This window comes from Sodiomyces alkalinus, assembly GCF_003711515.1.
Source record: "Sodiomyces alkalinus F11 unplaced genomic scaffold SODALscaffold_11, whole genome shotgun sequence".
NCBI lineage: Eukaryota > Fungi > Ascomycota > Sordariomycetes > Glomerellales > Plectosphaerellaceae > Sodiomyces > Sodiomyces alkalinus.
Window position 1 is genome coordinate 1,295,606 of NW_021167089.1, and position 15,730 is coordinate 1,311,335.

At 56.1% G+C, this 15,730-nt stretch overlaps 7 protein-coding genes across 7 annotated transcripts in view; 4 read left to right on the top strand and 3 right to left on the bottom strand.

The window, feature by feature from the left end:
• Window positions 1–202, bottom strand: part of SODALDRAFT_363465 (hypothetical protein) — a gene marked incomplete at both ends in the record, with an annotated part of 1,770 nt that extends 1,568 nt beyond the window's left edge. The window contains 2 exons of the mRNA XM_028614558.1: window positions 7–71; window positions 142–202. Coding sequence (XP_028463412.1) covers window positions 7–71; window positions 142–202 — 126 coding nt within the window. The remainder of the gene's footprint in view (window positions 1–6; window positions 72–141) is intronic.
• Window positions 203–374: 172 nt separating this feature from the next.
• On the top strand, window positions 375–1,958 carry SODALDRAFT_337536 (helix-loop-helix DNA-binding domain-containing protein; the record flags this gene model as incomplete). The annotated part of the gene is made up of 3 exons (XM_028612703.1): window positions 375–480; window positions 547–1,515; window positions 1,633–1,958. The coding sequence occupies 3 exons, from the start codon at window positions 375–377 to the stop codon at window positions 1,956–1,958; spliced, it is 1,401 nt and encodes a 466-aa protein (XP_028463413.1).
• A 1,290-nt stretch (window positions 1,959–3,248) lies between these two features.
• SODALDRAFT_328979 (RNA-binding domain-containing protein) lies at window positions 3,249–4,808 on the top strand. Its single transcript, XM_028610821.1, has 3 exons — window positions 3,249–3,399; window positions 3,477–3,836; window positions 3,927–4,808. Coding segments are annotated over exons 1-3 (852 nt in total). The 5' UTR covers window positions 3,249–3,397; the 3' UTR covers window positions 4,417–4,808.
• Window positions 4,809–5,342: 534 nt separating this feature from the next.
• On the top strand, window positions 5,343–7,435 carry SODALDRAFT_284203 (tetratricopeptide; the record flags this gene model as incomplete). The annotated part of the gene is made up of 2 exons (XM_028608452.1): window positions 5,343–5,513; window positions 5,609–7,435. 2 exons carry the CDS (start codon window positions 5,343–5,345, stop codon window positions 7,433–7,435), a joined length of 1,998 nt encoding a protein of 665 aa, XP_028463415.1.
• Window positions 7,436–8,086: 651 nt separating this feature from the next.
• On the bottom strand, window positions 8,087–10,905 carry SODALDRAFT_337541 (RNA exonuclease; the record flags this gene model as incomplete). The annotated part of the gene is made up of 3 exons (XM_028612704.1): window positions 8,087–10,396; window positions 10,719–10,723; window positions 10,851–10,905. The coding sequence occupies 3 exons, from the start codon at window positions 10,903–10,905 to the stop codon at window positions 8,087–8,089; spliced, it is 2,370 nt and encodes a 789-aa protein (XP_028463416.1).
• A 530-nt stretch (window positions 10,906–11,435) lies between these two features.
• SODALDRAFT_320906 (hypothetical protein) lies at window positions 11,436–13,246 on the top strand (the record flags this gene model as incomplete). The annotated part of the gene is made up of 3 exons (XM_028609575.1): window positions 11,436–11,611; window positions 11,711–11,797; window positions 11,914–13,246. The coding sequence occupies 3 exons, from the start codon at window positions 11,436–11,438 to the stop codon at window positions 13,244–13,246; spliced, it is 1,596 nt and encodes a 531-aa protein (XP_028463417.1).
• Window positions 13,247–13,306: 60 nt separating this feature from the next.
• SODALDRAFT_70790 (hypothetical protein) lies at window positions 13,307–15,623 on the bottom strand. The gene is made up of 4 exons (XM_028615605.1): window positions 15,435–15,623; window positions 14,706–15,383; window positions 14,418–14,607; window positions 13,307–14,292 (listed from the first exon to the last, which is right to left on the bottom strand). The coding sequence occupies exons 2-4, from the start codon at window positions 15,372–15,374 to the stop codon at window positions 13,367–13,369; spliced, it is 1,785 nt and encodes a 594-aa protein (XP_028463418.1). The 5' UTR covers window positions 15,375–15,383; window positions 15,435–15,623; the 3' UTR covers window positions 13,307–13,366.
• Window positions 15,624–15,730: the final 107 nt, after the last annotated feature.

Here is a 15,730-nt window from a genome sequence, read left to right on the forward strand (position 1 = left end):
TTCTACCAACCGACGACCACTCTCCCAAGTCAGAAGGCAACTGGGCGAGTTTTGACAAGGGAGTAGGTGGACTGTAAGGTCAGCCGAGCCTTTGGCATCCTACCTTCATCGTTCCGATACGGGCCAGCCAAAATATCGCACCGTCTAGTCTGATTTGACCCGAATTACTTTCCACTGCCTCCTCGACGCGGCGACGACGCATACCCGAAACAATCCGTTGTTCGACTTTGTAACTTCCCCAAGCGCCAATCGCGTCGTTATTATCGGAGACAACTCTTAAGCTATCCGTCCTTTCTTCTTCTTTTTTTTTTTCTTCTCTTTGAATTCTCTCGTTTACCTGGCTTTGTTCAGCCAAGTTTCTTCGATTTGCGGTTATGGACCCTCAGAGATCGTCCCAAAAAGTGTCGTTGGCCGGCGTCCTTAACCCGGATGATAACCGTGACTCGGCCTACTTTTCCAGCACGGATGCGTCTAGCAAGCGTACGCCGTGGCCCATAGAATCCCGCCTCCGAGTAGAGGAACGACACTAACAAGCCCCTTTCCCAGACAATTCGACGGCTTCCGGCGTGGCAGTAAGCGCTCTCAGCCCTAACGGCTCAGGTTACCACTCTTCCCCGAACGACAAGACGCCTTCGCCTGTTACTGCGACCTCCGCCCTTCAGCCACTCGTGTCGCCAACACAGAGTAATATGAGTGTTGCCTCCATGGTGTCCCCTACCACTCCTGGAGGCAGTGCCCACCGTCGACCTGACCGCCCTACCTCGCTTGAGTCAATAGGAGGGTTCGATTCCGCCATCGTTCGCCGAGAGAGCCTGGATAGCAGAATGAACCAGGGATTTAGTGATATGCGATTGAGCAACTCGCCTTACGCCAGCCATAACCAATCCACATCGTCCATCCAGAACACGCTGAACCAGCAACGCAACCCGCGTCCCGGCCTGGACAGCGTCGCCGTTCACCGCATCTCGAACGGGTATCAGCCGAACGCTGAACGAGACCCCCATTCCAAGCACGCCAAAACGGCACCTACCATCACAGGCCCCACGACTAGCCAGATTGCTCGGGCGGCCGAACCTACAAAGGGTCAGGCATGGGCTTTCCCCGACGGGGACGAAGTGGCGAGGATAGGGACCGGTACTTCTTACCTGGATTCTAGAAGGAGCAGCATCACCGAGTCCATCGCAAGCAGCCAGTTCACGACCGAATCCAGACTACCAGCAGGGCAGAGGCGCCTCGAGGACAACACAGACTACAACCGCCTGCAAGGTGGCTCGGACTTTCCCCCTGTTCATCACCATACCTTTCAGCACAGGCAAATAGGCGATCTCCGGGACGAGGATGCATCGTCGCGTACCGGGTCGCAGCCCTATAGCAGGACCCCCGAGCTGAGAAAGAGCCACAAGCTAGCGGAGCGGAAGAGGAGGACAGAAATGAAGGAGTTGTTCGACCAACTACGCGACCTCATGCCCCAAGAACGAGGCGCCAAGGCGTCCAAGTGGGAAATTTTGACTAAAGGTAAATTTGTTGTCCTCCTTGCTTTGTCTTGAAGCCTCTATGCTCCTGCGTTTCCACCATTCCCCTACCGTCTATACGTCGAGCAACCCAGCGGCAGATGCTAATATAAGGGTACAGCCATATCTGAACATCAACGCATGGCCGATGCCCTCCGCGTGATGCAAACCCAAAATGCGACACTAGCACAAGACATCGAGTCGCTGCGCAGGGAGAACCATGCATTGGTTCTACAACTCCGGACCGGCAGCCAGCACCCACCCCCCACGGGACCCCCTCCCCCGCCCCCACCTGGCACATATTCGTCGGACCCCTATGCGCACCGGCAGGAACTGCCACCACTGCGTGCCTTGAATAGCGGCCCGCCCGTTGGCCCCGAGTCCATGACCGGAGTGCAATACGAGGCGCCTAGGGGAAGCGGCTACAGGCCATCAGAGAGGTACTAGTAGCCACCCACATGTACCACTTCTATTACCGGGTCATTTTGATATTCTGTGAGGCCGACACCCCCATAACAACGGGGTTCAAAGCTTTGCAGCCGCCTATTTTCAACGACATCATGTTCCCTAACGGGGACATGTTCATTCATTTTTGTTTTTCCTGAGATGTTTGTTGACGGAACGGGGGTTGCTTACTGGTCGAACTGGAAAGAAGTAGCCGAACTTAGCACCGAAACAAGGGGCGGAGCTTTGCTCGGTACTCGCAACAACAACAGGGGACCAAAAGTTCGGTCGGCATTTTTGGTTCCTTTTGTCTATATTACTGGAGACGGCCGGACCATTTTGACCCAGGACATTGTATTTCTTGGTGTTCTGTGTTTGGGGCGGGCGGGGGTTCATTGCTGGTGAGAGGAGACAGGGGTGAGAGACAGAGAGAGAGGCTCTGCCTAAGTGGCTGAGGGATGGCGTATATACCCATTTTGGTGGATTCTAGAGAGCTCCTTGAAGGACCAGGCTGTTGCTCTGGCGGGCCATGAGACGGAAAAACTAAGCAATGTTTTGTGCAGGGCTTCAGAAGCGTTTTCAGATACGGATATCTGTCCGCTTACAGCTACGAGGAGCTGCGGGCCATGGGGTCAATGGAAACCGGTCCTGGAACCGGCCTGTATTGTTGTGGCTCTGCTATGCTATGCCAAGCGTCTAGGCCTGCAAGACAATACACTTGCAAGCTGTATTCTGTACCTTGCTTCAACAATTGGCAATACAGCTGTAGCACGGATAATTGCTTTTCATGTGAAGATCACGTCTCCCTCTTCAACTTGCCTTTTCGTTTCTGTCAGATGCCCACAGCCACCTTATCGAGGTGTGACAAACCATATTATGTTAGACGTGTGGAGTACCTTAATCTATACTTATTTCCCGTAGTTTTTGGTAATAGTTAGATATCCCCGTAAAGTGCCGCGAACTTCACTTAGATAAATATATATATGATTTTCCGTGCCTTATTTATATTCTAATAGTTAACGTATAGCAGTGAGGAATCTTGGTCAATGGCCTAACGGCTGAACTGGCAACTTGAGTAGTTTTCCGCTAGCTTATAAGCGTTGTCGAACGGGGGCCTTAATCAATTTACCCTTCAATTTTCCCCTTAATTTTGATCTGATTTGAACGGTTCCGGTTACACTAGGTACATATAACAGCTGTCGGCACCTGAAAGGTACCTTGTAAGGTAGGCAGCGGAACTTCATGCATATAGCCGAATCCATTGTTTTTTCCTTCCTTATTTCCAAATGCCTGAGACGTACAGCGTACGTACCGAACCTACCTAGCTAGGATCTTCGTAATTGCTTCAAAATCTCTGTCGACTGCCGAAGTTTTCCAGCCCTCCCGACCCTATCAACTCGTCCCCATTCAGGAGAACTCAACCCTCTGTGAAGAATCAAAAGATGTATGTCATCGTGAAGCCGATTCAAGCTAGGGCACATGCGATTTGTGAATTTCTCCTGACAAAGCACATTGGAACAGGTCCTCTTTTCGCAACGTAGCAATCCGGGCCGTGGCCTGGGCCAACGTCGCGACCTCGCGAGCTGCGTCCATTGCTCCCCGCTCTGCCTACGCGCAGAATGCCGTTCGACCTTTTTCCGTGATGGCGCCCCGGGCGCTCGCGCGGACACTTATGCTCCGGGATGAACCCAAGCAGGAGACGGACGACGCCGCAGCAGCCACGAGAGCGGGAACGTCGCAACAAGCGGAGGAAGCCAGACACGAGGTTCCTCGCTCGCTCTGGGTCCAGAACATGGTGTATGGGCTTGCCGACGAGGAGATCACCGAGGCCTTCTCCAAGTATGGCGAGGTCAGCAGAGTGTTCCGGACCGACGACAAGTCGTAAGCAAACCCAAGACTCTCACCCTCTTTCAACTTGCTATCGCTTTCATAGCGTTTAACCCGCAGCTGACATGTTTCCCTCTTCCCTAGGAACTGGGCTTTTGTTATTTTCAAGGACGTCGAAAGCGTCAGGATCGCAGCCGAGAACGTTGACGGCACATTCTGGCACGGCAGACGGCTCCGGGCAATGCCCAGGCGGGCACGGACACCGGGCCTCCGGCGGGAGCAGAACGATGTCCCGATGAATGATACATTGTTCATCAGCGGACTCCCATACGACATGAAGGACGAGGAGCTGAACGACTTATTTTCCGACATGGAGGGCGTCAAGAACGTGCGCATCGCGGTAGACAAGGCCACTGGCTGGCCCCTCGGTTACGCCCACGCGTGGTTCAGTTCGGTGGAGACGGCTCAGAAGGCATTTGACAAGCTGCAGGGCACCCAGATTCGGGGGAGCAATCTCCGGGTCTCGCCGTCGAGGGGCAGAAAAGAGAAGAAGCAGCAACGAGAGCAGCAGCAGCAAGAAGAGCAGCAGCAGCAGCAGCAGCAGCAGCAGCAGCAGGATGGCAACAATGCCTAGGGCGGGTTATCCGATCTTCTCTTGTGCGTGGAGAGGTATGGGATGAGTCGAGAAATCTTCAACTCCTCTCTTTGTTGTGTCGCGATATAAAATGGATGGCTGCGAGGAGCTGAGAAGACTGGAAAGCTCCAAGCAAGACCATGGACTGTACACTATGTATGTATCAAGTTGACTGCATAATAATAAGTATGGGTTGTCTTGGAGGGACAACTTAGCATATTGTCACAACACATTATTACTACCTATTTACGAATTGCTGAAGCCACCGTTGGTAGAACTGACTATCTGTAGGTAGGGGGGGAAACGGTTGCCATCAAGCGCAGATGGAAAACCAGCAGTGAAGGACGTTGGGACCCACTAACCCCAGACGGGTGTGAAGTATCGGTACCGGTACCTTGAACATGAGAGTTACGAGATTTTTCGCTAAGGTAAGGGGTAGGCACCTGATATAGTGCTGTATAAGCTAGGCTGTGTACTGTACCTATCATACTTGGTACCGATTCGGCGAAAGGGCGTATAGTTTACCCCGTCCCCAGATCATCGGGCCGGTGAGCCTCGGTATATCCACCTCGTGCCTGTCAGGTGGTGACCTCAGTGCGGAGGTTTTATTATTAACCTTAGAAATCAACCGCCAACGCAACTCCCCAAAGACATCACTCTTTTGCCATCTCCAGCTATCACTTGGGCGACTTTACCGCTACCTTTGTTTTTATTGTATTTTATTCTATGTACCATTTGGCGATATTTCTACTCCAGCGCCTTATGCCGACAACCTTTACGACCCGTCTCTGAATTTAATTTTTACTCGAGTGGCTTCATTCTACCCCGCCAAAACCCGTCTCCCCCCTTTTCTCCCTCATCGCCCTCCCCCCCGCGCCCTCTCGCTCTTCTACTCAACTACCCTCCCCCTCCCTACGAGCTTGACCATGTCATTCCTCGGCGGCGCAGAGTGCTCTACTTCAGGGAATCCCCTTAGTCAGTTCCAGAAACACGTCCAGGATGACAATCAGTTACAGAGGGACAGGCTGGCCCAGAGAGGTCCGACTGCGCTCTCCGGCACCTTTAGAAATGCCACGGCGAACGCACCACAAGATGAGGTGAGTTTGTTACGAGCTAATGTCCCTACCCGACCATCTACCGTATCTCTTTTCCATTGGGACCCCGTTTCTTCCATACTGACACAAGGTCGCAGAGGATGAACAGTTTCCTCAACCAGCCCCCTAACCTGCAACAAGACATCCCGATGGCCAACGCTGCCGTGCATCTAGACCCCGCACACGCCGCTCACATGCGCGCTGCCTCAGCATCACCAACATGGGCCAACGAATATCAGAACCAGGCTGCCATGGAGTCAGCCTTCAACGCCCCCCCAGGCACCCACTTCAGCCCCGAGGACTTTGCCCGGTTCCAGCAGATGAACCAACAGCAGCAGCCTGCTTCGGCTAGGGCAAGCCCCATGCCAGGAGTTGTTCATGGTTCCCTCTCCAGCCCCCTCAACGCGCCCCAGTCGTCGTCTTCGTCCATGAACTACCAATTTGCCCCGAGCCCTCACATGATGATGAGTCCGCAGCTCTTCCAGCCCATGATGTCCCACCAAGCGCCCCTCCAGCAGCAACAGCAGTTCCAAGATATCAAGGGCAAGGGGAAACTGGTAGAACTCGACGAGAATAAATGGGAGGAGCAATTTGCGCAGTTGGAGCTCCAGGACAAAGAAGATACGAAGCAGGCCAGGGCAGCAGAACCGGAGCTCGACGAGATGGACAGGGCGATTCAGTCGGAGACCAACGAGTTCGGCGACTTCGAGTCCATATGGAAAGGCATCCAGGCCGAGACCGAAGCCGCCCGGTCCATGGTGGATGACGACGTGTTCGACAAGTTCGACAACAACGACTGGGCGCCACCCGACTTTCAAGGGCTCAGCGGCGACTACTGGGGCAGCCGCCTGGGCGACCCCGTCATCGAGCCCTACCTCTTCGAGGAGGACAACATCTTCGGCGACGAGAAGAACGCATTTGACGAGGGCGTGCGCATCATGAAGGAAGGCGGCAACCTCTCACTAGCCGCGCTGGCCTTCGAGGCCGCCGTGCAGCAGGACCCGCAGCATGTCGACGCCTGGGTGTACCTCGGCCAGGCCCAGGCCCAGAACGAGAAGGAGACGGCCGCCCTCCGCGCCCTCGAGCAAGCCCTCAAGCTCGACCCGAACAACCAGTCGGCCCTCATGGCCCTCGCCGTCTCGTACACCAACGAGGGATACGACTCGACCGCCTACCGCACGCTCGAGCGCTGGCTCTCCGTGCGCTACCCGCAGATCGTCTCCCCGGAGGCCATCCACCCGCCGGCCGAGCTCGGCTTCACCGACCGCCAGGTCCTCCGGGAAAAGGTGACGGACCAGTTCATCCGCGCGGCCCAGCTCTCGCCCGACGGCGAGCACATGGACCCGGACGTGCAGGTGGGGCTGGGCGTCCTCTTCTACGGCGCCGAGGACTACGACAAGGCCGTCGACTGCTTCACCGCCGCGCTCAACTCGTCGGCCCAGGGCGACTCGACCCAGCGGGAGAAGCTCCACCTGCTTTGGAACCGCCTCGGCGCCACCCTGGCCAACTCGGGCAAGTCGGAGGAGGCCATCGCCGCCTACGAGAAGGCCCTATCCATCCACCCCAACTTTGTCCGCGCCCGCTACAACCTCGGCGTCAGCTGCATCAACATCGGCTGCCACAACGAGGCCGCCGCCCACTTCCTCGCCGCCCTCGACATGCACAAGGCCATCGAGCGGAGCGGCCGCTCCAAGGCGTACGAGATCCTCGGCGGCGGCGGCGGCGCGGGTTCCGCTTCCGCCGCTGGTGGCACCAACACCCACGAGCTTGACGAGAGGCTCGACCGCATGACGGCCCAGAACCGCAGCTCTACACTGTACGATACCCTTAGGAGGGTGTTCACACAGATGGGGAGGCGGGACTTGGCAGATAAGGTCATTCCTGGTGTGGATCCCTCTATCTTTAAGGGGGAGTTTGACTTTTGAGGAACATACATCTCGGGGGGGTTTTTTTTTCTTTCGATATGTATATGAGCATCATACAGAAGAAGCCCCTGGGTGGGAACACAAGAAATAAAACAAGACGGAAAGGTTGGTCTCCGTGCAAACAAGGTCTATCCGTTGAAAGTCCCATGGTATTGTGGTGACTTTCGTGTCATGATGGATGAACAAACAGTCGTCCCCATAAGCAAACGGTTCCAAAACGTACAAGCCCATGCATGTCGTCTCGTCCCATGCCTCGGGGATGGCTGATATCCGCTTTGTTCCGTGGTTGAACAGCAACTGTACCCATACCTATGCCGAAATTCCCCTTATCATGCCCTACATTGACCGGATCGTGTGGCATATATGCCAGCTGCCGCTCGTTTGTCACATGAATCCGGTGTCGCTGATGATGACCGAAGAAGAAACCAATACGCCCTGCCTTCTAGAGCCCCCCTCCCCCCCCTCTTTTTTGTAGTCTAACAGTGTGAGCAAAGATTTTACTCCTTTCTGAACCACAGTCCTGGCCAGTATGCGACAAGTCCCTTTCTCAGCCTTTTATGTCATGCCAAGCGAACCGCCTGCATGTGACATCGCGGTTCATTTAAATAGATTCCTATTCCCGCCACAGGGGATGAATTATATCGGTGGTCTTCATTTCACTGATACGAAACCGATGCCTTCTCGTGCCCGCCGGACCGCCCGGCGCAGAGCCTGGTCTTCCGCATCGGTCCACTTGACGCTGAGCTGGTCCCACTTGCGACCAGGGGTGTTGTATTCCCTTTTCCACTGGGCGTGCAAGGCTTGCAGCCGTGCCATCTCCCTCGGGTCCCCAGAGCCGGAGAAGACGATGAAAGCGGTGCATTTGGGAAGAGCCGCGTGGATGCGCTGCAGCCGGTCGGTGAGACGGGCAAGGCACTGCTCCAGGGACGAGCGGGGATCGGCGTCATTCTCATCGGCCAGTTGTGGTTGCTGGCGCTGGTGCTGCTGCTGCTGCTGGTGCTGGTGCTGCTGTAGCGCCGGGTCAGTGTCCCCGCCGTCGCCGTTGCGGGGATCCGTGTTGGATGGCGGGCCGCCGTCGCTGTTGGACTGGTCGGACCGGTTGGTATTCCACCAACCCTGATGGGCTTCAAGCTCTCGCATGCGCGCCCAGACGAAGTCAACGCCTCCGCCGCGGATCTCGCGGCCATCTGGATCGCCCTGGACGGCGCGGATCACGCCCTGGACGACATCTTCGTCGGACTTGCAACCGATCCGATGCGTAGCTCCGGCGCCGGGTCCCTTGGAAGGTTCGCCCCAGTCGATGGCCGCGGTGCTTTTGCCCGTGGCCAAGCCACCCAGAGCGCTCTCGCCGGCTTGGGCTTTATAGGAGGTGCCCGCTCGAGCGAGGCGGCGGAACAGGTTCTCCCCTTGCGCGTCTGATGTGCCCCAGAGCTTCCCCTTCTCGCATTTCTGCCGCACAAGGTCAAGGCAAGCGCGTGCGTCCTCGACGGGGTTGTGGCCCTGGGCGCCACCGCGCTGAATTTCGCGATGCAGGTATTTTTGCGTCAACCACTTGAGGGAGGACTTGAGCGGAGGGCCGCGCGGGTGCGGGTAGATCAGGCTCGTATCGACGATGAAGGGGTGCGACAGACGGAGGGCTTTGAGGTCGGACTCGAGGGAATGGCCAATGAGAATGGTGCGAGGGGTGATGAGGTCGAGAAGTCTGGCTTGGATATCTTGGAGAGTGATGGTGACGGGGGCCAGCATGGCTTCGGTGATGCCGGAGAAGTGGGTGACGTAGTTTGTGATGGGCTTTTCTGGCTTGACCAGCTCGTCCATGATGATCTCGCCCGACCACGCCAGGACGCTGATACGGGTGAGGGAGTATTCGTCTTCGCCGGTCATGCACATTTCGCAGTCCAGCGCCAGACAGTCACGACCTGCGGTCACGCTCCCCTGTTCGACCTCTTCTTCGGGCACCTGGGCGTCTTCGAGTGACTCGACGCGGGTGGCGACCCAGCCCTGGGGGGGTTGGAAGGCGGCGCGCCTGTCGGGATCCTGGATCAGAGCGGGATGGAGGAGATGGCCGTTCGACTCGAGCTCCTCCTCCGAGGCCAGGTATTCGGTTATGCGGGTGCGTTCGTTCTTCCAGCCGTGAGGTTCTTTTGCCGCCTTGACGCCTTTGGCCTTATCCTTGGGCAGCGGGGCGGTGAGGAAGGTGCCGAGGGGCGAGTGCAACTTCATATGCTTATCGTCTCCGGGGGCACGGACGGGCCAGAGGTGGGGGAACATGTCGACAAAGGGCTTGAGGACATCGGGCAGCCATTCCGACTTGAGCAGACGGGGGTAGAAATCGTCCGGAGACGTGATGGAGCGGTTCTCGTCCTTGGGGGGAGTCGAGTTGTAGGTGTCGAAGTTGACCTTTTCGGTGAACATGGCCTCCTCGAGGCCGGGGACCGTTACGACGACAATCTTTCGGAACTGCGGGCGATGCTGAACGGCCACCCATTGCGGCGCAGGACCGTCGGCGAAGATGTAGAGGATGAGGTCGCGTAGCTGGGCGATATTGATCTTGGAGTAGAGCTTCGCGGCGGAGAAAAATGATATGGCAGGGTAGGAATTCGAGCCGTCACGGGGAATCTTCTTAGCCTTCTTGCTGGCGCGTTCGACCTTCTGCCAACCGCCGCCGTCGTCTTCCTGCTCGTCGTGGGGTGCGGCTCGCTTGAGGGCGCCGCTGCTCTGGCTCGTAGAAGAAGAAACGTCTGGAGAACTGGCCCCGGGACCCGCGAGGTTTTCTTCCTGTCCGATCACGGCATCGTTCTTCTGTTCGTTCTGTTCGTTCTGTTCGGATTCGACGGCGACAGCCACTTGGAGCTGTCCAATGGTGTCGGCAAGGCCGCCGGGAGCGAGTGCGGCGGTTGCAGCTTCAGCTGCTGCAAAAGCTTCGGCTTCGAGCCTCGCACGTTTTTTTGCATTTTGTTTCTTCCCCATGATCACACGTAGATCATGTGGCACGGTTGATGTCGGTCGCAATGATCTAGGATTGTCTTTGAGGCAGAAGAGTAAGAACAGATGCTTCGCTCCGGGGGGAGTGATGGTTATAATGCTTGGGGAGGTATCTCGTGGAGGGGTTGTAGGGAAGAAAAAAAAGAAGCTTGGGACATTTCTTCGCAAGTATGGAGTACGTCGTGCAGAGGGACGTACTTCGTACCTTAGTACGGTATTAAAGATTCAGAGGTAGCATCGTGTTCCCATAATTTCAGAGTACAAAGCTCATGCAAAGTTCCTACGGCGGCATAACTACCTTAGCTAGTTTTAAGAAGTATTTTGCTAGGGGAGGTTCAGACAGAGACAGACTACTGTTTTGCTTTCAGAAGGTATATCTGGCGTACCTTACCTACCTACGTATATATGGCCATAATATGAAGAAAGGTACCTATGAAGGCACGGAGGTAGGTACGGAGGTAGGTACGAAGCATCGCGCCTGCCATCTCTGTGTTCTGGGGGTGTGGGTCTCTAGTCTGATGCTAGACCAATGGCAGGAAAGAATATTATGGGGAGCTCAATTTATCTCCAGACGCTTCACTCCTTCAACCTCTTTCACCCTCTTCAGTCTTACGGAATTTCATACAATCGACTCCAACCTCAACCAACCTTTGCTTTGTATACCTTTAGCCAGCAACTCCTTCGGTCCCATTGTTTCTCTCATTGGATTAGAACATTGCGTGGTTGGATTCATTTTCTTCATCTATTCGCTCTGTTTTCACTACTCTTCAACCAATACGCATACATATTCCAACATCCTGTATATCAACTTACCGAGCAAGACAACCCGTTTCTTCATAATACATCGGCATCTCAGACATACCAAGCTCCCGAAGGAACCTGCCTCAACTCCATGGAATTCGTCACAAACTGCTTAGTCTGCTCCCACCTCAACAATCTACCTCTTGCTACCTGGTAGACGCATGTCCGACGACAGCCTTCCCGACGTTTTCCTGGACGCCTCTTTCCATTCGTCATGGAGACCCTGCGCTGCCAATGCGTCTCCTGCAACTCGGACTTGGCCAGTTTTGTCAATCTTTGGGTACAGATTGGAAAAGGCTACTGTAGTCCCGTCATCGAGGCCGAGAACATCAAGTTGGATCCGAAAGGACCCCAACGCGGTGGTGAGAGCGGGACCCTTGTAGCAGATTGGTACAGTAGTCCCTTGATATGTCGGCTCTGGTACAGCATATCCATGTTGCTGAGGCGCTGCCGCTAACACGCCTTGCTCTTGCTCTCACGCCCTCAAAGTCTGCTTCAGGATCTCGTGTGCATCAAGTGCCAGAGCAATGTCGGACTTAAATGCGTGACCTCTCCAGTCAATCATGTGTTACATGAGTGAGTCTATGTCCTCATAAATCCTAGTCCGCACGTCCCACTGAGAAAGAGGGGGGGAAACCCACAAGCAATCAAATTCTTCTCCGCCGATCAGCTGTGACCTTGCGGGCCCCTAGAGCTCGCAAGGAATCCGAGTTGAACATCCAGAGGTCTCTCAAACTGAGGCAGCCTGTCACGTCCGAACCCCAGCAGGCTACCTCATCGGACGACCGCACCCCCGGGGATAGGCCGCGTGCCAGTGCCGCTGAGAATGGTGTACACTGTCAGGGGAGCTACGCTTCAGTCAGTGCAACGCCCCTCGGGCTGGAACGTCTTCAAGCCGATTTGGAGACCCAACGCGCCGACATTGATCGGATCGACACGGCGGCATACCAGGTGGTGTCATCGTTCGACAACTCCATGAGCCGCATCGACCGAGAGATGCAGATGCTCAACGACACCGTCAGAGACCTACGCCGGGACCTGGAGGCCAACAAGCATGAGCTGCGACCCCTGAAGGCTGGGCTGTCTGCCGTCGAGGCAAACGTCTCCGACAAGAGTGCCCTCGCCAAACTCGAGAGCCAGCTGGAGATGACCAACGCCGCCGTCTCGGCCATGCGGAAGTTGGCTACCAGCGCCAAGACGGCCACCCATCACCTGCAGGCCGACCTCCAAGGCTCGAATAGGGAGATGCGCACCTTGCAGACCGAGACGTCCTCTTTGCGTCAGGAACTGAACGCCGCCAAGAAAAATGCGAAAGATGCCCTGGCTGCATCCAAAGAGCAAGAGCGGCAGTTTTCCGTCCTTCAGTCGGAGCTCGGGCAGATGAGGGAGGCCATGGCCCAGGACCGCGCCAGGCGGCCCGAGCCGCCGAAATCCGATTATCCCACCAACGAACTCGAGATCATCACTGCCAACGTCTCCAAGATTGGCAGAGAAGCTGGACAGATCAGCAGCCTGCAGATGGAGTTTGACCTGTTCAAGTCACGAATGAGGAGGCTGGAAGGCCGCGTGAGCGTCTGTGAAGCGAAAGATGTGAATGAAACCCAAAGGGGAATGGACGTCGGCGATGGGCGGCAGCCCGCCGGGGCGGCAAACGCGGGTGATGATGATGATGATCATGCGCAATCTTGGTTCCCCCAGGAGGGTGCCCGCAAAAGACGAGCTGCCGGTGTGAGAGACCCCGGGACAACAGGTGCTGACATCGAAACCCCCCCAAAACAAAAACGGGTTGCGCATCCTCGAGATGACGTACGGCCCGACACCGCGAGTTCGCCCATCGACGTTCCCTTGCCCCACGCATCATCCGGCCGGAATAGAACCGTCTCCGCAGTGACTAGCAGTAGCAGTCGACAAGTCAACAGTCGGCGACAGACCATGGCTGGAGTCCAAGGAAGGAGCGCGGTAAAACGGAAGTCCCGAGGAGGGGACGATGCACTTGACGCCATATACACTCCTCCGGGCGATTGAAAAGTGCCATGACTTAAGACAGGCTGCCCCATCTCAATGAACACTTACACTAACCATCAGAAACCCGTACGCGTACGGCTTTACGTCCCTGTGCATCTGGGTACATCAGCCAATCATCCATCAACCGCTCTCATCACTCCACGCGCAGAGGTCCTTGTTCAACCCGAAATCAAGAGCCAACACCGCCTTCCCCAAGGCAGCCAGGGCACGAACTGGTTTGATCACGCCAAAGTCGAAAAAGTCCGCCATCTGCTTCTCAAACGGTCCCAGATTCCACGCCTTGATCAACCCGTTTTCCCTCTCGCGTCCCTCTAGGCTCTCGAGCTCCTCCAAGGTCTCCTTGGCTGTTCGGTACACCGCCCACTCTTCCGAGTGTCCGAGCGGCGTCCAGCGGATGATGAGGAGTAGCACCATCTGGCATAGCGATAACTGGTCCAGCTTCTCGAGCGTATCCAGATCCTCCTTGTCCAGGGGAACCACCCGACTCACGCGCCTCGCGAACCGGCCTAGTTCTCCCTCGTTGGGGGCCGTGTTGGTCAGAACGGTCGCGATGGCTATGCATCCCTTGAGTCTTTGGACGTGGAACGGTTCGACGAATCGAAACGGGTCGCTCTCGACCGCTGCTAGGCAAGCCGCCGCCAGGGCTGCCTCAAAGTTGCCCCGGTTGGCGTAGTACCCGACCGTCTCGGAGAGCAAGTTCGGCACCGGCCCGATGGCCCACTCATTAGACTCGGAGACGCCACTCTGCACGTACGCACGCTGTAGCTGGTGGCGTCTGTCTATGAGGGAGGCGGACTTCTTATTGGGAGGGAGGATGTCGTCGGCCGCTGGCTTTCGCTTTCGAGTGCCTTCCCTAGTGTCGCTGAGTGCACCGAGTGACTTGTCGAGGTCCGGCACGAGGCTGATGGCGTTTAGCGCAATGACGGATGCTGGGGCGCGCATAGCCACCTGGTAATTGTCGAGGTCTTCCTTGCAACGGAGGCATCTACACTCGAAGAAGTACAGATCCAAGTCCCGTTTTCGGCGGGCCAAGGGCTGCGTGCAGTCTGAATCCGCGGCATGTCAGTCAGTCAACCATATATATAGCAAAGGGGACCAGGGAGAGGAAACGTGAATGATGAAAGGGAAAGAAAAGAGAAGAAAGCCATGCAAGGCAAGCAGTGTGGCGTACCAATGTACGAGACTTCAACTTCCTCCCCCGGCTTGATATCCCTGAGAGCCCGGAGGAATGCCTTCCTCCCGCTGAAAGTAACAGTTGCATTAGGAATGCAAGAATGATTGACCATGGCCAACGTAGGGTCGAGGAAGATGCCATCGCTCTCAGACGAATCATCTGCCCTGCTAAACGCATTGGTCTGGATCTAAAGTTGAAGAAGAATGGAGAAAACACACCATAGTTAGCCAGAGTCTCATTGCACACTCCCGCTCTTCAGTCCCTTTTGAGGGGATAAAAACAAACCTTGCACATGATTTCCACAACCCTCCTCACGTCCGCCTCTGCCGTGCCAATGCCAGTCTCCTGCTTCACAAACGAAGGCACCACCCGCCCCGGCACCTCCATGTTCAGCCACGCCTCCCGCCGCGCCTCGAACTCACGGACGTTTCCCTCCAGCTCCGTCTCCACAGCCCCGTACAAGTCCGGACGAAGCAGCACCTGCATCGCGGCGCGACAAAAGGCAGGCAGCGGCGCGCCGTCAGGCAGAGTCGAAGGAGTGGTTGACGAACCTGACCCGCCCGACCGCCCGGAGCCAGAAGAGACGGCCGCGAGGGCCGACGCGCCCGCCCTTCGCAACGGCTTGCATTCCTTCCCGTGGATCAGCGCCCAGTGCGCCTTCTGACACGTCGCCCCGCAGTACGCTACTGAACGGCAGGCGGTGCACCGCTTCAGCGTCTTTCCCGCCGCCGTGAGGCAGTAGTTGCAGGTTGAGGTGCGGGAGGCCGTCGCCGGCAGCACGAGCGGGTTGGAGGAGGCTGAGCGTGTTGTTTTAGATGGGTGAGAAGCAGAATATGACGAGGGAAATTGGCCGATGAGAGCGCCGGGTGCGAAAGACCGCGTTGCGTGGACCGAGCGGCCTTTGGGAGAGCTTCTCGTTCCACGAATTTCGAAGCCCTGGCCGTCAGATGTCATTGCCTCTATCTGCATGTCTCTGAAGTAAGTAAGAGAAAATAATAAGTGGTTTATACATACGTATATATCAGAACAGGCTTTTGATTTTGATCTTTCAAACTTGGTTGTCGAATCGATCTGTTATCACTATCAATGAGACGACGTCAAAGTCGGGTGGGGCAGCTGATGGAGCTTTGTGAAATTGTTAGTACAACTGCGGTGAGACCAAGCGATTCGTTATCCTCAGATGTCGCTCGCCAAGAACGGGCAACGATATTTCGCATTACTGTACTACTTCCCGTCGCCCATCGCCCGCGGCCCACGCATCGATTTACCAAGGCAGAGGCGTATTTCTTCCTTCATCTCCTCTTCCTCTT

Coding starts and splice junctions, on each gene's coding strand:
- SODALDRAFT_328979 (XM_028610821.1), top strand. Junction 3,837..3,926: donor TTCCGGACCGACGACAAGTC/GTAAGCAAACCC, acceptor CCTCTTCCCTAG/GAACTGGGCTTTTGTTATTT.
- SODALDRAFT_70790 (XM_028615605.1), bottom strand. CDS start 15,374: ATGACATCTGACGGCCAGGGCTTCGAAATTCGTGGAACGAGAAGCTCT. Junction 14,608..14,705: donor TTGTGGAAATCATGTGCAAG/GTTTGTTTTTAT, acceptor CTTCAACTTTAG/ATCCAGACCAATGCGTTTAG. Junction 14,293..14,417: donor AGTTGAAGTCTCGTACATTG/GTACGCCACACT, acceptor CCGCGGATTCAG/ACTGCACGCAGCCCTTGGCC.